This window comes from Castor canadensis, chromosome 4, assembly GCF_047511655.1.
Source record: "Castor canadensis chromosome 4, mCasCan1.hap1v2, whole genome shotgun sequence".
Lineage (NCBI taxonomy): Eukaryota > Metazoa > Chordata > Mammalia > Rodentia > Castoridae > Castor > Castor canadensis.
This window is the reverse complement of record NC_133389.1, coordinates 166,650,108-166,674,927: the sequence shown is the minus strand read 5'-3', so window position 1 is coordinate 166,674,927 and position 24,820 is coordinate 166,650,108. Positions and strand designations below refer to the sequence as shown.

General features: G+C 42.6%; 1 protein-coding gene across 3 annotated transcripts in view; it reads right to left on the bottom strand.

The window, feature by feature from the left end:
- Ttll4 (tubulin tyrosine ligase like 4) overlaps window positions 1-24,820 on the bottom strand; it is a 51,393-nt gene that overhangs the window by 8,366 nt on the left and 18,207 nt on the right. For all 3 annotated transcript variants that reach the window (XM_074071724.1, XM_020153525.2, XM_020152283.2), the window contains exons 2-14: window positions 10,911-12,495; window positions 9,349-9,458; window positions 8,977-9,040; window positions 5,158-5,282; window positions 4,499-4,609; window positions 4,064-4,140; window positions 3,203-3,394; window positions 3,026-3,108; window positions 2,669-2,797; window positions 2,175-2,297; window positions 1,585-1,683; window positions 1,060-1,194; window positions 510-656 (exon numbers count right to left, since the gene is read on the bottom strand). In XM_074071724.1, coding sequence (XP_073927825.1) covers window positions 510-656; window positions 1,060-1,194; window positions 1,585-1,683; window positions 2,175-2,297; window positions 2,669-2,797; window positions 3,026-3,108; window positions 3,203-3,394; window positions 4,064-4,140; window positions 4,499-4,609; window positions 5,158-5,282; window positions 8,977-9,040; window positions 9,349-9,458; window positions 10,911-12,400 — 2,885 coding nt within the window. In that variant the 5' untranslated portion in view covers window positions 12,401-12,495. The remainder of the gene's footprint in view (window positions 1-509; window positions 657-1,059; window positions 1,195-1,584; window positions 1,684-2,174; window positions 2,298-2,668; window positions 2,798-3,025; window positions 3,109-3,202; window positions 3,395-4,063; window positions 4,141-4,498; window positions 4,610-5,157; window positions 5,283-8,976; window positions 9,041-9,348; window positions 9,459-10,910; window positions 12,496-24,820) is intronic.

Genomic DNA, 24,820 nt, shown 5'->3' with positions numbered 1-24,820 from the left:
GCTTTTAGGGTATGGAGGAAAAAGCCGACACTGAGATGGCTTCATCATGTTGCCTGAAACTAGGTTTTGATGGCTAGGGGTCTGGGTGAGGGGCATTTTCAGAAGGAGACACTCCGTGAGTAGAGGAAAATACACTATGGGGGAACAGCAAGAAGCCATAAAAAGAGGATACTGGACTAACTGATCCTTAAGAATCTGCCAGGGAACAGGAGCCAGGAAGAGGAGTAGAGAGAGAGATGTACTCAGGAAAAGGAGGTGGGCCTGGAATGTCCAGATAAGGAGCTTAAGTTTGATTTCCAGGTCCCGTAGAGACTCCTAAGCAAGGGAGCAAAATAACCAAACTTACTTTTAGGGGTACTGATGTGGGAGTGGTGTCTGGATGGACACTAGAGGCACACTGACCATAAGGGAGACCAAGCAGGAGAGAATGTCCAGAACTTATTCCCTCCCAGAATCCTACTGGGCTGCTCATGCTGTCAGCCAAACCTCAGGGAAGCCTGGGAGCTGACCTGGTGCTGGAGCTGCTGGAGGTGCTGGAGCTGCTGGAGCTGGAAACAATATCCTCTGCATTGGGCAGAACAAAACCTGCCAGATTCAGAAGGTCACGGATCATCTGGCCTTTGATGCTGATGTCCAGTGGAGAATTGGAGTGAAGGCTTCAGGGAAGGATGCAAAGTGAGGTTAAAATGGCACTCCAAACAACTTCTGGCTCTACATCCAAGTCAGGGCTAGCCCCATTACTCCTTGGCAGAAGGGGCTCTAATACTCAAACATACGCACACACCTTACTCAGGATAGTAAACCTGCCCATGACCTTGGTTTGCTAGGGGAAAGCATGTGATAGGGATCAACTCGAAATGAGTAACTTTTAGCAATCTCTTTTCATTCTCGAAGAACATTAAGTTAATGGGAAAGAATGAGTGAGTGAGCTAACATAGACCATGTAGGGAAGAAAAATTCTAGTGAAGGAAAGATCTTCCCCAAATCAGACTAGAGTGACAATGGGGTTCTGAGGATACAGGAAGGATTCTACTGCGAGAATACTGAACCACCATCTACCTTGGGGAAATGTTGACTTCCAGGACCCAGGGTTTAAGGTTCTCATCCAGCATGATGTCAAAACCGAAGAGCTCATGGCAGCTGTAGGGCCGCCGCACATACATCTTGAGTAGGTTGGTTACGTAGGGCTCTGACCTAGTCAGGAAGATGAGGAAGTATTCAGCCCAGCTCCTCCCAGAGCTGCCCTGCCAATGGAGTGGCCCAGAGTTAGATGGACAGAAGCAACCTTTTCTTGAAAAGGGCTCTTAAGAGATGTGTCTGATCTAGGCCAGCCCCTGGGTGAAGTTCAGTAAACGAACAGAATTTTTTTTTTTTCAGCACTGGGTTTAAACTCAGGGCCTCACACTTGCTAGGCAGGTGCTCTACCACTTGAGCCATTCTGCTAGCCCACAAATGAGAATTTAACTCTTATCTACTCCTTCCTATTCCCTATCCTCAAAACTGAACTTCAGAGCCCAGAGCACAGCAGTATGAGGCCAATGAAAAAAAAGGGGGCTCCACACCCGGAATGGCAGTGTGACTCACGAGATGATGGTTTTAACAACAACATCCTTTATCTTCTCCCAGATGGCATCGCTATTGACTCCCTTCTGGCTTAGGTAGTTCCACAAAGCCTTCAGTGCCCTGTAGAGGTAAGGGAGTATTTGGGGTTATATTCAGGGAATGAGTGATAAAGAAAAAGAGCAAGGAATAAGAGTCTATCAGAGGCCAAAGATATTTTCTTCATACCTTTTTTTTTGGGGGGGGGCAGTACTGGGGTTTGAACTCAGGGCCTTACGCTTGCTAGGGAGGTGCTCTACCACTGGAGCCATTGCACCAATCTCTTTTTGTTTTGGGTATTTTTGAGATAGGGTCTTGTAAACCTCTTGCCCGGGGTGGCCTCTAGCCGAAATCCTCCTGATTTCTGCCTCCTGAGTAGCTAGGATTATAGGCATGAGCCACAGGTGCCCAGTTCCTTTGACATTTTAAATTAAGATATGAAGTTGGATATAAACAGACCAATTCCGAATTGAAAAGTGTGTATGTAATCTTCAAGGGTTATATTAATCTTCCACTGTCATAGCCCCAAACCCCCCAGTCTCCTGCACTTGACTGGTACACTCTGCCCTCAGTACCATTTGTGGCCCTGACAGGCCGTTTCATCCGCATTGGCCTGATATTCAGCATTCTTTTTATTGACACTGTAGTTGGTTAGGTGCATGAACTTGTTGCTAAGGCTCTTCATGGAAGGGGAATACCTGGAAGTAAGAAGAATGGCAGAGATAACATGATGAGAAGGTAAATGGAAATTGAGGCAAATATTTCCCGAAATCCAGAGAAGGCAAAGACCAAGTGCACTGATCTTTTCAGATCCTCAAAAGCCTGAGAAGTGCCAGTGTTCAAGGTTCTAGAAAACCACAGCTATCCTCTTCTTTGTCCCACCTCAGTTCTACAGGAAGAGCCTCCTCAAATTCAGTGAAGTACAAAACCTTCTTAATTCCCATTTCCTCTTGTTTTCCCCTGGGCTAACAAAAGTCACCAAAACATGTTACTTTTCTGTTCGGTGTTCTCTTCTGAGGAAAATAAATTCCCCAAACTGTCAGGGTGACACCTCACCACTATCACATACTTGCAACTGGCAAAGCGGACAAGCCCATCTGAGAAGAGGTAAATCCGTAGAGGATCGTAGGAAGTGACGTAAACATAGATCCGCAGATCAAACTTGCTGCCGCTGATGAGGTAGGGTTTGTGTAGATACCTACATAGAGAAAGGCCTGCTTCACATCCAGCCAGATGGGATGAGGCTTAGTGGGTAACTGAACCCCAGTGAAAACCAGCACAGCTCCCACGGCAAAGACCCTTAAACAGCTGGCTATGGAAGGGCTTTGGCTGGGAGGTCTAGGGGCAAAAGAACGTTATAATTAGGAGACCTGGAGACCGCGGAGACGAGGACGGAGAGAGCGACGCAAGCTGGAGGAGGGCTCACCTCTGTACCAGCAGGGGCCTGCGCTTGGGGAGCTGACTCCACTTGTGAATGACCTGAATGCCAATGCCTCGCGCTGATGCAGGCTGCAATTGCACAGAAGACAAGGTTTGTGCTAGGCCCCAAACTCTGTTTTCTCCATCTCAGACCATCATCTACTGCCCACTGTGGCCCACTCACTGGCTTTACAATCCACTTTTGGCGACCATTGCTCTCCCAGGCTTTTCGTAGGAGCTTGGCGTCCTGAGGCAGGATGAAGGACTGAGGGAAGAAACTGAATTCCTTCTTGCCAAAGCGGCTCTGCATGCGGGACAGGTTCCTCCACAGCCGGTCCTTTCTCCCGATCTGGAAGGAGCCTGGGAAGTGGTTTAGCTATGCCAGGGACAAAAGGTGAGAGCAGGGAGAGATGACAAGTCCCACTACACCATTTCAACTTCCTTAGCAACAATCCACATGCCTACTCCACCTTACTGCCATCACCTACCATATCCCAACATACCCAACTTCTGAGCACTCACCAAAAGGTCATTAAAACACAAACAAAACACAACAGTGATTAAGACTGACATGATATTCACCTTGAGTGCAAAGAAAAAGCTATTATAACTTTTTCCATGACAGCCTATGTATGGGACAAGACAGGAAAGCACCTGGCCTTTAGGAAGTCTGGGGGCAAGGAACTCTTTTGTTCCAAAAGGAGACGAAAAATCTTTACAAACACTCAGCTTGGAGGAATGGAGGCAAAGTACAGTGGTTATACCGGAAGCATAACCAACTAAAAACAGACAATGCTTCTCAAGATACCTCAGAGCAGAAAGTGCCACTGACAGGTGGTGGCTGCCTGAGACAATGCAGAACTGGAAATGGGCACGGGCTGTTAGGGTTTCCCTACCACACCCTTCTCCTGGACTCTGTCCTCTACAAACCTTCCTACTTCTGTGGTCACTCTTCTTTTCCCATGACCCTTTACCACTCCAACAGCACCGTCCTCCTCGTCTAGCTCAAAGACCAGAGGAACAGCTTCCACGAAAGGACCCTTACCTTCTGATACTCTCGAATTGATCGGAAACTGGGAGACTTCATGTGGTGACCCCAGCAGCCCAGCCAGTCATCATTTCCTGCAGAACACAATCAGAGAGTCAGTCCTACTAGCGGCTCAGGCCCTGGGAGAGAGAGGCCCAGAGGCCTCAGAAAAAGCACTGGGCCTGTGCACAGCTCCCAGACGCACTTTCAAAGAGTTGCCATGGAACTGTCCTACATGAGGCCCTGGGGTCAGGAACAGAACAAAGACCCTCTGTCTCCCAATTCTAAGCAACAGGCTCAACCCAGAGGGCTTTCAGAGCCCTTTATGAGGTTAGAAGTTTCAAGACAGGGTCCCCAGCTGTAACCACACAATAAGCATACCTAGGGTTCTCCTACCAAAAGCCCATTTGGTGGGACAAAGAGGATAGGCTCACAATAGGGTGAGTGACTCACTCTTGCTGATTTTGAAGTGGGATCGCCCGATGGTCTGCTTGACAATATTGGGGGTTACTGTACTCATCTTCCACCGGAGCAGCTTTCTCTGTTCCCAGGGAAGCTTCTCCACTGGGGAAAGGTAGAGGTAGGGGGTGGAGAAAAGCAGGGGAGTCATGGTGAGGAAATGAAAAAAGGGAAAAAAAATGGTATTGATGCCCATCCTTCCCTGAGCAGGCAGTCACTGCAAACTGCTTCAATCAGAGTTTCAGAGAAGCACACTTTGGGAGAAATAGGGGGTTGTGAGGGAATGAGAAGCAAAGAAAGGAAGGTTGGAATGGGAAAAAAACAAGGTTAGAGGTCATGAGCTAAATCAGAGATTATGGGACCAGCTAAAGGACAAACAAGTGTCAGGTGTGGTGGCACACACCTGTAACCCCAGCACTCAGGAAGCTGAGGTAGGAAGATTATGAGTTCAAGGCCAGTCTGGGATACACGGTGAGACTCTGGCTCAAAACTACACAAATAAATAACTAATGAAGAAGAAAAGGTCCCCATATTAGACCTACAATCAGGTGAAACTCAAGTGTGGTAACGGCCTTCAAAGCCACTCTCCCACTCCATGGCCCCAGCATTCGTCTCCTGAGGCCCTCGTGGGCCTTGTTACAGAACACATTTACCTCTCTCATCCCGAGTGCTAAAATAGATGGTAGGGGGCACGTTGGGAAAGAGACTGTAGATGAGGGCTGGTCGGACAACTTTCTCATGATTGGCAAGGGGTTTGGTCAGAATCTCCATGCAATTCCTAAGATGAAAAAAACAAACAGGTGGCAGAGAAAAGGACAGCAACAATCCTGAGGAGTGACAGTATTATATATAATAGTTCTGTAAAGACAAATGCTCTAATCATTTTGTAAATATGAATCTATAAAGTGCTAGACGTAAGCTATATAGTCACACCATTAAATGTCACCTAGAGTCACGTTTTTCTTTTGACAATACATCTCCAACATTTCCTATGACTTAGTCTAAACTAAGAGAAATAGATAGGAAGAAGAAGAAAAAAAAAAAGGACACAGATAATAAAAAAAGGGGGGAAAGCACAAAGACCTTAGAAGAGGTACAGAAATTTTGAAAAAGGGAAAAAAGCAACAGAAAGAAAATTCTAAATCTATATTCAGGTTCATGTGAATGAACTCTTCTCCATTTTGGATATGACTCATGTTACTGGATTTCCACAAAAAGAATGGCAACACAAGTCTGGAACTCACAGACAGATGTGCCAGTGGTTATAGGGGTGCCTACTGCTGATCCAGCAATGGCTCAGCCAGCACAATCAAGGGGTGTCAGCATAGCAAACACCTCAGCCATTTGTCAGAACAAGCCAATTGGCCCAGAACATTTAATAAAATAGCATTTAAAAGTGAAAAGAACAGTTATTCCCCCTCTACGTTGACAGGATCCACAAATATTATCATGATATTAATTTTCAGATTATAGAAAATCACTTTTAGAGCTGGGAGTATAAGTCAGTGGTAGAGCCCTTGCCTACCATATAAGGCCCTGGGTTCAATCCCCAGCACTACAAAAGTCACTTTACCTGTTATTTTCAGTCCAACAGAAATAGGCACTGTATTCGAATCATTTCAGTGCTTCAAATGTTTTTTGTTACTGTTACTGCTATTTTGAGACAGGCTCTTGATAAGTAGCTTAAGCTAGACTGGAATTCATGATCCTCCTGCCTCAGCTTCTTGAGTGTTGGGAATTCAGCTACATGCCACCAAACTCTTCAAATATTAGCGACTTTTTTTTAGATTTCTTAAGCCAATTTAAATACTAATCCCCAATTAAACAATTCTAGTCTTACTTTCCCCCAATATTTTCTTCAAAGGCTTTTAATTCACTGAAAAATCAGTATTTCTGATTTTAGCCATCTTTAAAATGCAAAGTGATTTGGAATTCATCAATTACTATTTTCTTGAAAACCATGTTTTAAGTCTCATATTTATATATATGTATGTTTATATGTGTGTTATTTGTACCAGTAAGTTAATGAGCAAATGACTAACAAATACCTTTTGTGAACTCTATTCTTTTTTTGAGGGGTGGGGCAGGGTACTGGAGAGTAAACCTAAACTGAGCTACATCCCGGTCAATGAATTTTATCTTATGTATTAGGAAGGCTAGATAAATGGCTGTATAGCTCTCCTGAAGCAGCCCTATAGATAAATACAGACCACTGTTAAGTATGGAAAAGGTGGGAGTCCAAATCAATTACATGTTATCTGTTTCTTATGGAGTAGAAGTACTTAATAGCATCCAGTGTCTACAACCAGAAGTAGCTTTGCTTTTCTTAAAGGAGGATAGGTTAAGCTTAAAGGGACAGTTTATACACCAGACTCAGGGTCTGTGAGAGGATTTCTCTCCACTTTCACAGAAAGTCTCAATTCTATCTCTACCCCACCTTTTTTTTTTTGCAATACTGGGGTTTGAACTCAGGGCCCCTCTACCACTGAGCCACATAACCCCAGCCCTTTTTGCTTTTGTTATTTTTTAAATAGAGTCCTGCATTTATGCCTGGGCCAGCCTGGACCAGCCTGGACCATGATCCTCTGCTTCCCGAGAAACTAGGATGACAGGCACCTGTCACCACATCCAGCTTTTATTGGTTGATAAGCGTTTTTGTGGACTTTTTGCCTAGGCTGGTCTCGAATAGTGATCCTCCTAATTTCAGTCTCCTGAACAGCTAAGATTACAGGCTTGAGCCACTGTGCTTGGCCATTATCTCTCCCACTTTTGAGACATCTCTGCTACTTTGCTGGCTTGGGGCTCTAAAGTTGATAAAGCTGCTGCTACACCATGATATAAAAGGAGATGCAGCTAGCCTTGTTCATGCTAACTAATGAACAAAAAACTCTTTTCTTCACAGCTGCATCTATGTCAGAGTTGATACAAAGAAAAGTAGCCACTTTGGATGCTCTATATATTGGGTAAGCCTTGACAGATATGGCTAAATTTTAATTAAAAAAGAGAATAGAGACTGGATGCTGGTGGCTCACACCTATAATCCTAGCTACTTGGGAGGCTGAGATTGGAAGGATCATGGCCAGCCTGGGCAAATAGCTTGTGAGACCCCATTTCCAAAATAACTAGAGCAAAACAGACCACAGGTGTGGCTCAAGCAGTAGAGCGCCTTCTTTATAAGCATGAAGCCCTGAGTTTAAACCCCAATCCCACCAAAAAAATAAATAAATAAAATAAATGAATAGAAATTTTGTACTAAAAATAAAATACCAATTTTCCATTCTCAGATTTCATTTATTTTGAATATTTAGTAGAAATTATTTTTTAAATTAAAAAAACTTTAATGTTTGGTACTCGGGGGGGTTCTTTTCAATATTTAATAGAACAATATGATTAATGAAAATAGCCTCATTCTGAGACAAGGCTGGATATGATGAGAACAAAAGAGATTATGTTGGAGAATGTTAATTATAGTTTAAATGACCCTTTAGCAAACTCTAACAAGGTTCCACATCTTCTTAGTCCTGTATTCTTGCTTCCTTCCCAACTCCTCTTCTCAGCTATATAGCATCCTATAACTAGTTGTCCTACAAAAGAACTTATAGTAGGAGACTGACTTGGTTGGTACCGTAGAGCACTTGCCTAGCATGCATGAAGCCCTGGGTTTAATCCTCAATCCTTAGTACCAGGAAAAAGAAAGAAAAAAGAGAGACAGAGAGAGAAGCTGACTTTATTGGTTCCCTAGTTAGAAATGAACACCACTCAGATGCTACCAAAGGCAGTCAATAACATAACCTGGATGAAAGCTAAAGAATTTTAAATTTCATTTCTTATTAAAAAGGTTAATATTAGCCATATTTCCTAATACAAAAAAAACTTCAGAAGAGAGCTACAGAACATTTTACTGAACATACAAGCACCTGCCTAGCAAGCATGAGGCCCTGAGTTCAAACTCAGTGCCAGCAAAAAAAAGAAGTATTTCTGACAATAGGGTGCATTTATGGTAAAAGGTCCAATTATCCTCATGTAGATTGCTGAAGGGACTAAGAATTTACCTCAAATATGTTTCCTCATTAATTGGTTATAGATTTTTTAAGCTTGTTTGTTTCGTTTTTGAGATGCTGGGGATTAAACACAGGGCACCATGCATGCTAAGCTAGCACTGTACCAGTGAGCTACATCCCCAGCCCTGGTCATGCATTTTTTTAAAATACTTCTTGAAATTATTTGTCTTCTTGTTGATCAATTTTTTGGAGCCTAATGACCAACTTACAACCTAAGGTCCATGGTACTGTTTTTAAACCCAGCTGATGAGTGTGCTTCTGGTTCCCCATTGCTCCCTCCTCAAAAGCTGAAAGTCACAAACACAAAAATCTGGTGAAAATGAGTTAGGATTCTCAGGGCCAGTACCTCTTCACAATCTTGAAAGGATTGAAAATGAGCATCTGCCAATGATCTACACAACCAACACTCACCGAGAGATCAATGCTACTGATTCACTGCGGGAGATGCCACTTACTGAGGAGCACTCAGAGTTTCCTGAGGGAGAAATGCAGAGAAGAACCAACTGGCAGCAGCTGCCACACATACTCAGTAAGCCCAGAGTGCTCTTCCTGGAACATCCTGGGCTCAGCGCTTCTTGGGGAGCCATGAGCATCACTCATTTGCCTTGCACTGCCTTCCTTGAGCTCACAGCAGCAGAGAGGAAGCAAGACTGGTAGGACAGAAGAACTAGAGACCAAAGTCCCCAAGAAATCCTCCCTTTAGACCCCCAAAGAAAATGATTAATTAGTTCCCTTCTTGAAGGATGTGACCAAACCCCCACTGGGGATGAAAGGTTTTCTTACCCTCCTCCTCTTCATTCTCTTCAGGGCTACAGCAGTCTTCTATACCATCTACTAGTTCTTCTTCTGTATCTTCAGCCTCAGCCTGGTCTGGCTGGAGGTCAGTAGTTGAACTAAAAGAAAGAATCATGCCTCCAGTCACACCAACTCCATAAGAGAAGTTACAGTTAGATTCTCATTCCTTCTTCATCTCCCAGTATTTATTTTTCCCTGTCACTAATCTGTTTGCTCACTCTCTTTTTTTTTTTTTCAATACTGGGGATTGAACTCAGGGCCTCACAAGTGCTCCACCACCTGAGCTATGCTCCCAGTTCTTTTGCTTTTAGTGTTTTTCAGATAGGTTCTCACATTAACCTTGCCTGGGCTGGCCTTGGACCTCTAATTTCCACCTCCTTATCCTTTGGATTATAAGCATGCACCACTATACCAGCTTTTAATTTTTTTCCCCCTGAGGTTTGAATTCAGGCCTTCACATTTGCAAGGCAGATGGCAGACACTCTACCACTTGAGCCATGCCTCCAGTCTCAGCTTGTTTTTGAGATAGGGTCTAGCTATTTTGGGCCCTGGCTGGCCTTGTACCTCAATTCTCCTGACTTTGCCTCCTGAGTAGATGGAATTATACACATGCAACATCATGCCCTGCCAATTTGCTATTTCTTATCTGGACCTCACTCATTTCTCTAGCCTTAAAGTTTAGGTATAGCCATAGTTCCTCAACCTTACATCCTTCATCTGCATACAGATATTATGCCTTCCATTTTCTTTAAGTCCCTCATAATACATGAGTACGAAACTCTTCATACAAAAAAGTCATCCATGAATATATCTAGCAATTGACTTCAAATGTCTCTAGGCTGTTCATGGGGAACCCAGAGAAGGCCTTTGTAGAACAAAGTCTCAAAAAAGTAACAAGGCACAAAAGAAGTAGCCAACAATGTGTATGCCTTAACTCTGAATTGCTGTCATGCCAGGAATGCTTGGGAAACTGATTTAGTTTAGAACAAGAAAGAAAGCCAGACCTCAAAACTTGGTGTCTGGAATTCTTTTTTGCAATACTGGGGGTTTGAACTCAGGGCCTACACTTTGTCACTCTACCAGCTCTTTTTTGTGATGGGTTTTCTCGATAGGGTCTCAAGAACTATTTGCCTGGGCTGACTTCAAACCTCAATCCTCCTGACCTCTGCCTCCTGAGTAGCTAGGATTACAGGTGTGAGGCAGCCCTGGAATTTTTATTTCTTCCCAGGTTATAACCTAAAACAGAAGTCAGCAAACTCTTTCTCTAGAGGACCAGCAGTATTTTCTGTTTTGCAAGTCACTCAGCCCATCATAACTACTCATCCTTATTGTTGTAACAAGAAAGCAGTGCAATGCTCTACTCCAATAAAACCTTACTGTAGGATTTGGCCTGCAGGCTGCAGTTTCCTGATCTATGCCATAAAGTGAAAAGCAAAAATTCTAGAACTGCTAAAAAATAAAACCAACCATCAGAGGAACAGGGTCAGTGTCACCAAATTATGGTGTATGCATTGTATGGCTCTAAATGAACAGAAAGTTCTCCAACTTACCCACTACCCCTAGTAGGTAAATCCAGCTCCCCAGCTTCCTCAAGCTCCTTCCCAGGCTGGCCCAGATGGATGGAAGAGACTCGGGTGGCCACTTCAGCTACTTCAGGGAGCTGAAGGGGAGAAGAGGGAATGGGATCTATGTCTTCTCCAAGTGGTGGGGGGTCAATTGCAGCCCCACAGGCAGGGCTGGGGTTGACCCCATTGGCATGTGAGGCAAGGAGGTGAATGCTGATCCTTTTGGTACAGAAAACTGTACTGTCCAACCCCATGGTGTCTGAGGCACCAGGGAGGTTCCTACTGTTGGTTCCAGCATCCTCCTGAGGAAACCGCTGGCCTCCCACAGGAGGTTTCCACCGCCTGCTCCTGCTGAGGAGGCTCCACTGAAAGCTGGGGTTCACAACAGAAGACTGTTCAAATTGGTAACCCTGATGTGGCATCTTCTCAAAGCCTTTTGTAGTCAATTTCCTCACAGCCTCTGTGAATCGAACCTCTTTAGTTAGAGTCTGGGAATCCAAGTTGTCATCCACGCCACAGGGATATGGCTCTGCCCTCAAGGCCAGGCTATTACTCCGGTTGTACTGGGAAGAGGCAACACTGGTGGTGGATGTGCTGAGGCCACTAGGGGCAGATGGGGCGATATGAGGAGTGGCAACATCTAGGACAGTGCTAATGCTTTTGGGCACCTTATGGTCACCAGGCTGGGGTGCACAGTCTCCAGTACCCCCCGAATGATGCCAGGAGACAGACTGGATCTTGGATGAGGATACTGGCTTGAGGCCCTCTGTGGTCTGTGATAAAGGCACTTTAGTGCTATTTGGCCGCATGAAGGAGTTGTTGTTCAGCATGGGCTTGTAGGAGGACGATGGTGGAGATGGGATCTTCCCTGAGGTGGCAGAGGCCAGGCTCTTCCTTGAAGGGTTCTCGCCAGCTGCTGCCAGTGAGAGGTATGGATCTGTGGATGAGGATGCCATGGGCTGGGCCATGGGGAAGACCCTGGAAGAAGTAGCTCTATTGGCAGTAAGACTGACAGGGAGGCCCTTCTGAGGGAGAGAAAAAGGTCTTTTTTCTGATGGGCTTGAACGCATGCAGAAAGACTCCAGTTGCTGGTATGGTTTGTGCCTATCGTTGGAGCGACGGTACAGCAGGGTACTGCTGAACAAGTCCGGAAGAGTGTGCAGGTAACACGGGTTGGCGTGGCCTGCAATGACAGCTGTGCTCCCAGAGCTACATAAACTGCTGGGGCAAAAGAAATAGGCTGGCTGAGGTGGGACCCCCACCAGGCCTGGGCCCAGCCCTGCTGACAGTGTGGCCACGTGCTTCTTCTCCAGCTTCCAGACTGGCTTCACCTGCTGATGGGCCTGAGACCAGACTTTGCCCTCCGAGGGTTTCTCAGGTGATGGGGCAGGCACTGTGCCTGAGGGATTGCCTCGCTTGAACCTGGTTCCCCGGGGGAGGCCAATACTGTAGTGCTCTATTCCTGCTGAGGCCATGAGGCGCCCACATCATGGCCACATGGTATGGCCTGCCTCAGGTAAGGTGCCACACACCTCCAGGAGCACCAGCTGCATCCTTGAAGTCTGTCAGCCTACAGAGGAGAGAAATGATCAGGAACACTGCAGTCCAGGGAGGATGAATACTATACTACGGTCCTTGGGTAAGCAGTAAGGTTCTGCTTCAGCATTTCTTGGGCATACAATCTTGTTTGTCATTTGGGGCCCTAGAAGAGAAACTTAGATTTCCAGGGAATTTCAAAGGGTCTTCCTGTTGACCTTGTATGACCAAAAACCAAAACTGACCTCACCAAGGACTAGGACTTTAAGGTTCTAACACTGCTTGTGTGAAAGCTTGTCTCTCTCTCCAAAGAAAAGTATATGTCTGTCTCACCAGCCACAACTTTACTTTCCTTCACCTAAAACCAGTGTGACTAGTAATAAGGCACACCTGGAAGTGGCAGAGACAGGCCAGCATCTTACTCTAAGAATTCTGAAAGCTCAAAGACTATCTGAGAATGTACTGTACATCTATTGCTCCCTAATCCAACTCACAGCTACCTTTAGTTTGCTCTGCTGTTCAGAATTAAGCATGACAAGTTCAGACAAGAGCAGAGAATGTCCCTGCTAACCCTGGACTTGATTCTGAAGCTGGGATGAAAATGTCATCTCTTCAAGAATTCTTCCAACCATACAGATTTAAATTCTAACCCACAAGTTGGTAGGGAAAGAGAGAAAAGAAAATGGAACTAAACACCAACATTATTTTACTTAGTGACTTTATTCCCAGCAGCCACAATGGGACAGTGTTTAGGTAGCAGAAGAGAGAGGCAAGGAAGAGGACAGGGGAAGGGGCAGGGGAGAGAGGAAGAGAAGGGGAGAGAGAAGGGAAGGGGAAGAGTTAAGTTTTCTGTACTGCAGACCCAGTTTGGTTTGTGCTGCTCTTAGGAACAGAGAGCCTGTCTTATATGCCTTTCTCACTCAACATTCTCTCTAATTGGAATATCTGAACCAGCCTTGTAGTTATGGGTCTTAAACAATCTCTTCAACATGGTCACTCTCTAATCAAATTCACAAAATATTCTCCAGTTTTCACAACTGCAGGGAAGGAACTAGCAGAGAGATTTCTGCTCAAGTTAATTTTATAACACAAAACCAGGAAGAAGACTTTGTATTTTGATCAAAGAGTAATGGCCAAGGAAGATCCAAGATTCCTGTCTATGACTACCAAAAGGGATTTCACCAACAAAGAGCCTACAGAAGCAATGTGATGTCACCCTCTTTTCCTACAAACACTGACATACATGGATTCTTTCTCAAGGAGAAAACAAAAAGGCATACTGCATCACTGTCCATATTTAAAATGATGGGCTAAAAATAGCATAAATGATAAAACTAGATTTTGAGGCCAATAACCTCAAAATGAGGTGACATAAAATGAACCACCATACAAGTTCAAACCTCAGAAATAGTGTGCAGGGGATAATTACCCTGTGCTCACACAGTAGAGACGCACACACAATGGAAAAAGACAAACCTGTCAATAACTTTACAAGACTGCATGTGTGCATGTATGTGTATCTTATGTATACTCAAGAGATTCACAGTCTCAACTCACTTAGTACCTTTCAGGAACTCAAGCCTTACCTCAGCAATGCAACACAACAGACACACCAAAGTGACAGGAGAAAAGGGCAAAGGAAATGAAAACACAGGCTGGCATCCCCTGAAAAACAGCATCACCAGTGGCTCCCCAAGACCATCATGCTCTCTCAAATCTTCATGCCTTTGTAAGTGCTAGTGCAGGCCTTCATGGGTGAACTGTGTAAGAGTAGCTTACTCACTGTCCATCAACACCACACACAGTCCTACCTTCCTTGAGTTATCAGTACCCACTGCATAAAGCCTCAGGTCTGGGTGAAGAGATCCCCTCCTCCTGGAGCACATATAAGTGCTCCAACCTGGTTTCAGTGTTTTGGGTTCATAAGTATTATCTAGCTTAAGACAAGAAAGTGAAAGTTGCTAAAAACAACTTCCTTCTTTCTCCATGTAGAACTTCCTAATGAAATCAAAGCACCATGTGATAAGACACAGAGATATGGCTAGAACATTCAGACCCCTGACTGCTGCCACGGGTCACCTTTTCCTGTATGCTTCCCAAAACCTAAGGGAATGTGAGTGACAAACTTAAAAAGGCCTAAGAAGGTCCAAAAATCTAAGAAGCTGAGGAATCAAGAAAATAGTTTCGCAGCTAACACACTGAGAACAGCAATTCTGCCATAAAGTTAAAGTCTATGTGAGCAAATGATGTCTGGCAGCAGGCCCCAGGGCCACACACACTCACAAGGCAGTCCTACGCAGTGTCAGCAAGTCCATCCTCTGTGGTAGATTCCTGATAGCTGAGACAATGTATGGGAGACCTTTCTCCCAGCCTTCCTAAATTTCTTAAATGTAAGAGTTGGGCATGGTGGCATGCATCTGAAACCCCAGCTACTCAGGAGGTGAAGATCCAGAGGAATGACATTCAGGATTATCCTGGTTAAAAAGTTATTGAGGGCCGGCAGAATGGCTCAAGTGGTAGAGTACCTGCCCAGCAAGCGTAAGGCCGAGTTCAAACCCCCAAGTACTGCCAAAAAAGAAAGAAAGAAAAAATCCATTTGCTGGGGGATGTGATGAGTGGTAGAGTACTTGCCTAGCATATACAAGATCCTGGATTCAATCCCCTGTATTCCCCCCACCTCCAAAAAGATCTACTTCATTTCTTTGGGCTGGCAGAGTGGCTCAAGCGGTAAGAGTGCCTGCTTACCATGTGTGAGGCCCTGAGTTTCACCAAAAAAAAAAAGGTTATTGCCATCCCATCTCAGCCAACAAGCCAGGTATGGTGGTATATGTCTATAATCCCAGCTACGTGGGAGGCACAGATAGGAGGCTCTCATGAGACCCTACCCAAAAAATAACTAAAGCTGGGCACTGGTGGCTTACGCGTGTAATCCTAGCTACTCAGGAAGCAGAGATCAGGAGGATCTCAGTTTGAACAAATAGTGTACAAGACCCTATCTCGAAAAAACCTATCACAAAAAAAGGGCTGTAGGCCCTGAGTTCAAATCCCAGCACACACACACAAAAACTAAAGCAAAAAGGTTGGGGATGAGCCTTAAGAGGTAAAGCACCTGCATAGCAAGCATGAGTTCAAACTCCAGTTCTGCCAAAAAATAAACAATTTCTAAGTGCACTGTGATAATATACTCTTATGTGTCTGTGCAATTAGGATCCAAGACATAGACTGCCCATCTCCCAGGCAAAATTTTAGGACGAGACTCAAAGGAAAGAGAGCAGGGAGAAAAGATATCTGTATTATATAGAAGGCCATGCCCAGGCCATTGATGCTCTTGCTTCACAAATACCAACTTAAATCTAAACTCATAAAGAGGAATTGGTGATTATGTGAATTACAAAGAGTATGCCATAAGTTCCATTATCTTCATGAGTTTACACATATTTTTTAGCCATCTGTACATACTACTTAAAGGTAAGCAAAGGCATTGTACTTACTGTCTCTGTCTAATGTACAAAGGATGCAAGGAACGAAAATAAACTGGCCTCACCTGGAAAGTAACACTTTGAACAATCTAACATTTTACAGAGCCAGCAGACTCATGTGTTTCTTGTTTCTACACATGATCCCTTGGGAACAAGAGGTTGAACAGGAACACTGAGCTACAGTCTACAGAGTTCAAGTTTAGAAGAAAATAAGTCTGTTTCTACGGCTAAGTTCCTCAACTAGGTCCAAAAGGAAAACTGCTGAGCTGAAAGGCAAGTAAAGATCAGTGGGGAGCAGAATATCTCAGGACAGAGTTCTTGGAAAGAAAAGTCCCTCTGGACAGCTCTCAGAACAACTGAGCATGTCTTCCAAAGACCTGGAAGAATATACCCTCTACTGTTAATGGTTACCTAGGGGAGGGGGATGGGAAGAAGGACTGGGCAGGAAAGGTGAACGGGATATTAGTTTATTTCAAGGCATCTGCATTGTTTGATCTTGAAAATGAAAACACATATTAATTTTGTGACATTTCCCAAAAATCTCCAGGGCACTATTCCTTCTCCCAACCACGCTGCTTCAGCAGCTACTACTACTTCCTGGTGACTCCTGCCAAGCAGAGCACCGATCAGCAGGGAATCACATTCAATACTGAACCCATACAGGAGAGAGGAAGCACCATAACCCTGAGTGAGTAGTTGTAAGACAGACAAAATTAGAAAATTCACATAAAGCATATAAATGTACAGTACCAGCAGGATTGGTAAGGATGGTGAGTTTAAGGCCAGCTGGGCTACATAGGGAGACCCTGTCTCAAAGTAAACAACAACAAAACCCACAGTATCTGGCCCACAATAAACCTTGGCAACATGGTAGTTACCGCTCTCATTCCTACTGGTACTCAATGACCTCATCTCTTCCCCTCAGTCCTTTCACAAGCTGCCATGAAGGGAAAAAAATACAAGGAGTAGGCACTAATTATTCCACAACAACATTTCAGCTAGGGCAGCACTGTTCTTTTACAACAGGTAGAATTATCTTGTCATTTGGGAGATTTTGCGAAATTTATTTTACTACCAGTAGCTAGATTCCTCCATTGTAGGTGTGAGTTGACACTAAAGGGCAACTCAAAAGTGCTTTGGGACCTATCAGGTGAAGAAGGTATGTGATAAGCAAAACCTTTTTCTATTCCCTTGCTTCTGGGTCTTCTTATGGTTTTTATAATTAGATGGTTGGGATTTCTGAACATAGTTAAAAAGTGACAGTTACTCAACTACTCTCTAGACCCCGGTTTCTAAATACAATCATTAATATTAGGAGCCACAGCTCCCTGAAAAAAAATGATTCAAGGACTGAGGCAGGAAAAGCAATAGAAGGGCTCAGAACATCTTGTGCTGCCCAAAAGTAAGGAAGTACTCAAAATCTGATAGGGACATCAAAGATCACAGAAAGAGTTAATATTGCACACTTAATGAAACACTAAATCCTTTCTTCTAAGATTGGGAACAAGCCAAGAATAGCTAATTATTGCATTTCTATTCAACACTGTACTAGAAATTCCAATCAGTGCAATAAGGCAAAAAAAAAAAAAGACATCAAAGACACTCAAATAGAAAAGGGAGAAGTAAAACAATTTTTAGTATACAAGATCTTATACACAGAAAATCCTAACAAATCTACAAAAAGACCCTACTAGAACAAGTTTAGTAGTATACAAGAGCAATGTACAAAAAACTTTAGCTGGGCACCAATGGCTCACGCCTATAATCCCAGCTACTTGGGAGGTTGAGATTGGGAGGATCAAAGTTTGACACCAGCCCTGGCAAACAGTTCATGAAACCCTATCTCCAAAATAATCAGAGCAAAACAGACTGGAGGTGTGGCTCAAGCATTAGAGGGCCTTCTTTGTGAGCACAAAACCATGAGTTCAAACCCCAATCCTACTTTAAAAAAACAAAACAAAACAAAAAAAACCCTTATTTCTACATAATAGCAACAACAACAACAAAGAAATAAAATGGGGCTGGCAGTAAAGTTCAGTGCTATAGCACTTACCCAGGATGCACAGGGCCCTGGGTACAATTGCCAGTACTATAAACAACCAACCCTATTTATAAAAGCATTTAAAAAATTAAATTTACCTAGGCTTTATTTGTTTATTTATTTACACATAGGGTTTCACTGTGTGACTCAGGCTGCCTTTGAACTCCTGGGCCCAAGCAATTCTACTGCCTCAGCCTCCCAAGTAAACGGGAGTATGGGTGAGTGTCACTGTACCCAGTCTTGGGAATAAATTTAACAAAGGAAGTATAAAGCCTGTATATTGAAAACTATAAAACACCACTCAGAGAAATTAAGGACCTAAGCAAATGAAGAGATTACGTTCATGAACTGAAAGCCTCAATATTAAGGTGGCAGTTTTTCCCAAATTGATATATAGAGTAAATGCAGTTCTTATCCAAATCCCACCAGTCTTTTCTGAAGAAGTTGACAAGGTGATCCTAAGATTTGTATGCAAATGTGAAAGACCTAGAATAGCAAAACCAACAAAACAAAAACAGTAACAACCAGGAGACTTACACTATTTGATTCAGAACTGAGTATAGGAAATGGCGCTAGCATAAGAATAGACACACAGATCAATGGAGCAGAGTCCAGAAATAAACTCATGTCTATGGTTAATTAATTTTTAATTGAAGATCTACTGAAGCAATTTAATGAAGAAAAGGATCATCTTCTTAACAAATCATGCTATAACAAGTGGATGCTCATGTGCAAATAAATGCAATTAGCGTCATTATTATATACCATAAGTTAATTCAAAATGGATCAAAGCTAAATGTGAGAACTGAAATGATAAAACTCCTACAAGAAAACACAGAAGAAAAATTGTATGACCTTGAACAAGGCAAAGATTTATTAGCTACAACCCTAAAAGCATCATCAATAGGAGAAAAATTTGGCAACAGGTGAATGTTATTGCCACTAAAGACTTAGAAATGCGGGGTGAGAGGTGGTTTAGTTATAAAGTACATGCTTAACATGAGAAAGGCCCTGTGTTCAATCCCCAGCACCAAAACCAACAGAGAACTAAGAAAAACATTACTGAGAGATGAAAAGAAAAATGCACAAGCAAGGAGAAAGACTTGCAAATATAAATAAAGGGCACATAACCAGAATACATAGAGCTCTCATAACTAATAAGACATCTGATCTAGTTTGTTTTGCTTGCTTTTTTTTTCTTCCTCTTTTTGGTGGGACTAGGGTTTGATCTCAGGACTTCACACTTGCAAAGCAGGTACTCTAGCACTCAAGTCATACTTCTAGCCTATTTTGCTCTGATTGGTTTAGAGATGGGGGTCTCATAAGCTATTTGCCTGAGCTGGCCTAGAACTGCAATCTTTCCAATCTCAGCCTTCCAAGTAGCTAGGGGAAGCTAGTGAGCTACCAGCACCCAGCCTGATCTAGTTTTTAAATCAGGCAAAACATTTAAATAAAAATCTCACTAAAGAAGAACTACAATGGCTGATAAAAATGAAAAAGATTCAGTATCAACAGTCACTAGGGAAATGAAAACTGAAATCATAATAAGTTATTACTGGAGTGGGGATGTGGCTCAGGGGTAAGAGCACTTGCCTAGCACCTGTGAGGCCCTGTGTGTGATCCCCAACACCATACACACATAATAGATATTACTACATGCCCACTAGAAGGACCATACCCAAACAGATTAATACTACTAAGTATTGGCCAAGATGTGGAGAAACTAGAATTTTATACACTGCTGGTGAAAATACAACTTTTTTTTTTTTTTGAAAAAGTTTGGCACTCTCTTTAAAAGTTTCATATTATAATGATCCAGTAATTCCACTCCTACATAACATTTTTCATAATAGTTCCAAATTAGAAACAGTCCAAATGTTCATCAACTGGTAAAGGGAAAAACAAAATAGCATATATCATCATATCACAGAATGCCACTCAGCAATGAAAGAAACGAACTACTACATCATGGATCAACCTCAAAAACATTACTCAATTAAAAGAAACCAGACACAAAGACTATATATTGTATGATTCCATTTTTATAAAATTTCTAGAAAAGACAAAATAGAGAGAAAAAGTAGATCAGTAATTTCCTGGAGCTCTGGGTATCAACAGGGATGACTGCAAATGGACACAAAGGAACTTTCTGGGGTGATTAAAGTGTTCTAAAATTGGATTGTGATGATGGCTGCAAAACCACACAATTACTCAAAGCCATTGAACTACACTATTATAGTGGATGAAGCAATTTTATGGTATCTAAATTAAAGCTCAATAAAGCTGCTAACAGTGGAAAAAGGGAAAAATGGGACAAAGGAACTAGATTAAAGAGATTCTCTCTGACCAAATCTGGAAACTGAGCAGTAAAATAAATGATATCAGATTAAATAAAACAAAAATCTACTAATCCAAACTGTTAACAAATAAAAGAATAAATGAGTAAGTGAAGGAAAAGGAACAACTCTTCTTTATAAAAGGATTCCAACTAATAAATGTAGAACATCACCACTGGCAACCAGCACAATAATAATTGCTTCAGGCAAGACTGGTCAGCAGATCCTAAAACTAGCTGGTGAAAAATAACTGAGAAACTGAATAATTACATTGTCTTAAATTATCTCCTCACAAGATATTTATTAATTACAATGGGAAAAAGTGTAAGTGTATGGTAGAAGAGTCTGGCAGATATCACTTTAATCAAGTGATCAGTTATCATTATAGACATTGTGCCTCAAGATGTGACTCAATTTCCAGGCAAATATACATCACTTTGAATGCATGAGGAAATCCCAAAACCAAACTGAGGGTCTTTGTACAGAAGACCCTCAGTCTTCTTTAAAAGGTCTATAATTCTTTAAAAGTGTCAAGCTCATTAAAGAAAAGGCTGAATAACTATTTCAGATTAAAATATTAAAAAGATATGTCAAGTGAATATAACATGATTCTCCATAAAACCTCACTGCCCAAGAAAACACAAGTCCTTGTCTTGCCCTCAAAAGAGAAAGCAGGTGCTGTCAGCACCCAGCTGAGTCAGGAATCTGAGAAGCTGAGATAAGGGCTCAAGGGCTACAGAGAAGGAAACAAGTAAGCACTGTGGAACTCTCAAGGGTTTCTATCACCACTGTTATTCAAGAAAGAACATGTTATCTTCCAGCCTCCTTGAAATTAGATGGGAATGTCAGATCTTAGTAAAGTCATGCTAGGGCATGTGGTAGGAGGATTAATGAGATAAGAATGAATCAATCAATGAATCAATTCTGTTCCTCCCATGCCCAATTAATTGTTTAGAGTCAGGGGCAGGTAATTGGCTACAACTGCACAAAGAGAACTTCAATTTAAAAAAATATAAATATTTATATGTATGTATATACTTACACACACATGTACCTGCCTAGCAAGCGTGAAGCTCTGAGTTCAAACCCCAGTATTCCTTTCTATCTAGCTAGCTTCAAACGGGCAAGGTGGTGCACACCTATAATCCCAGCACTCAGGAAGCTGAGCTAGGAGGATCACAAGTTCCAACGCCAGTCTGGACAACTTAGCAGAATAGTAGGGCCATGTCACAGAAACTTCCGACATACTTGAGGTAATAAGGATTTCACACTGACTGTGGTGTATTTTCATTTCTACTCAATCCATTAACAAGTCCTTCTAGCTTTAAATATGTATATGTCCTTGAATCTGTCCATTCTTCCCCATTTCCATAGTCATTACTTCAGTCAAACGATCTTCATTTCTCACCTGATGATTTCTCTGCTTCCACTCTTACCCCTCCTTATAATCTCTCTTCCAGACAGTGGCCATGGTACTCTTTAAATTGTAGCTTAAAGCCACCTGATGCTCCAAGGCCTGTAAGACCCGACTTCTATCTGACCATATCCAAAGCAGCTCTCCCCATGACCAGGCATATGAAACACTCAGAGCTCTGAAAAGCCAACTCAGTTCTCTCACTCAGTATTTAATTAGAGGCCTCCCTGTCAACCCTAATAGTGCCCCACTCACAATCATACCCTCTCATATCACCTTTTTGTACTCCATTTCATTCCTCCATTATTTAATATTACATATTAATACATCCTTTTAAAACAACAGAAAAATAAACTGACTTTTACTAAAGATTACTAATGAGATTGGAAACACAGATGAGAGACTTCCCTATGAATACCTTTTCTCCGGTTTTAATTACTGGGCTATGTAAATGAATCACCTAATAAAAAATCGTATTAATTATGCTATAAAATGAAAACTTCAATTATTTATGCATTTCCTTGCATTTGCCTATCATTCTTTCAGAATGAAAACTCCTGAAAAGAGGAACCTTATTCGCACAGTATATGCCCAACTCCAGAAACATAATGTAAGCACATTAAAAATTTGCTGAATAACAACTGCATCTACAACAGTTATGACCAGCTAAAGAACACAGTTCTTCTAGTTTCTAACATAGGTACTCACAACCCAGCACAGAATTCTTCACTTCTGGCATTAAAATGTGTATATGGGGTATATGGGGCCACATCAAGGGATTCACCACCAGTTCAATTCAATTCTGACACTACCTTAAGAGAGCTGATTGCACAGGCTAAGCACTCACTCCCATAAGACTGCCTCCACTTCATATGTTAATTGCAAACTCCAGGTTGTGACCTGTGCTTTTGACCCATCAACCATAAATCGGAGTTCCCATGCCCCATCCTCGACTTTGAGCACCTCAAGAACCTCAGAGGAACTTTATTTACCTCTATCCATTTATTACAAAGGATAGAAATGAACAGTCAGTTGAAAGAGACACACAGGGCAAAGTAAGTAGAAGGGCTCTTGGTGCTTCCATGCCCTTTCCAGGCCACCTTCCACGTACATGCACATGTTCAGCCATGTGGAAGCTCTCCAGACCCTGTCCCTTTGTTTTTTTTAATGAAGGTTTCATTTTGTAGGCATGACTGAATAAATTACTACTGGTGATCAACTCAAGTTTGGCTCCACTACCCTTCCTGCAGTTGGGAAGTGAGACTGAAAGTTCCAACCTGCTAATCACTGATGGTTCCCCTGGTAACCAGACTCCCATCCAGCAGCTATCTTGGGAGTCTTCATTAGTCATCTCATTAACATATAAAAATGTCCAGAGTGAGCCGGGCACAGATGGCTCTTGCCTGTAATCCTAGATACTTGGGAAGCTGAGATGGGAAGGATCAAGATCCTCCAGCAAATAGTTTCTAAAGATCCCCTCTCCAAAATAACCAGAGCAAAATGGACTGAAGGTGTTGCACAGCACCTGCTTTGCAAGTTTGAAGCCCCGAGTCCAAATCCCAGTCTCACCAAAAAAAAAAAAAAAAAAAAAATCCAGAATGAAACTTGAACCTCCAGGTTTTGCTCTTCCAAATATTCCATCCTGCAAGGAACCTCCAGATTAACTTTGCTCAAATATTGCTTGATCAAGTCATTCCTTTTCCAAAGCCTACTCATGAGTTTTCAACAAACATATGAAGGCTCACTGCCTGAATCTAAATAACCAGTGGTGGGTTGGCAGAGTGGCTCAAGCAGTAGAGTGTCAGACAGGAGGTGTGGCTCAAGTGATAGAGTACCTGTTTTGCCAGCATGAAGTCCTGAGTTCAAACCCCAGTTCCATCAAAAAAAAAAAAAAAAAAAAGTACAACAGAAAACAACCAGCAGTACTGATCCCTGAGCCCCCCCACCTCCAGAGATTCAGTTCGTCATCTGGAGTGGGGCCAGGAATCTGCAATTTTAACAAGCATCCCAGATGACTGTCATGTACATCAATAAATAAAATCCACATTTCTTAGCTTGGGCTGAAAGACCTAACAGTCTGTTCTTAAACCTTTTTTTTTTTTTTAAAGGCTTATTTCTATTTCCTCCCACCTTGACCTCTGCAATATGAAGTAATGCTGGTATTATACTAGATTCCTGGAATAAACCTTTCAAATGTTTGCAGAGCTTTACTCCACAAATCCCCTTTCTTCTAAATCCTTACCAGCTCTAGCCCCATCCCCTCCATCAGTACCTGTTGTGTATTCCTATTTGATACTTCTGCCAAGGCCATCTCACAACACTGTTCACCTTCTACATGGCTGTGCCTCATAAATGCCATTAGAGTTTTTATAGGAAATCCCTGTGTATCTACAACAGCCTGATGCAGAGCTGTTCTGGTAGAAGGGAGTGTGGGAAGGGGCCTGCCTCCAAATGGCCTCCTCTTCAGCAGTACTGCCCAAGCTTCCTTCCCCAACAGCTTCATGGAACAGTTAAGGCTTCTTGAATAGTTTAAAAACAATTGACCTCAGGGTGATGGACATGTTCAACATCAACTATACATCTACAAAGCCACTCAAAAATAAATAAATAAATAAAATCTGACTAAAGAGGGTAAAGAACTACAGCGTTTTCTCTAGAACAGCAAAATGGCATCAAACATCTTTCAACTTTCGTGGCTAACTCAGCTCAGCCCCTGCTCCCTGCAGGACTGTTGCAGCAGCATCCCTGTGGAAGTCCCTGGCTCCAGATTCTCCCCTTCTAAAGTATTCAGTGCTGAGAATCTGAATATTCATAGCATTCAGAAGTTGCCTATCCAGTTCTGTCCAATTTCTGTGGGGTATTTTTTACCTCAAGTTTCATCAAGCGAGCATGAATAATTGTAGCCTGTGTCAAAAAAAAAATCTACTGCAGTTGTTTCAAACCATTGTCTCTAGGGTCCAGGCCCAGATCAACTTGGACAAGTATCTATTTCTGCAGCAAGCAATTATTCATTATTCACTGATTAAATCACTCTCCTAGATTATAAGAGGGTGTGTGGCACTTGGGATCTGCAGTTTCCTTTTCCTCCC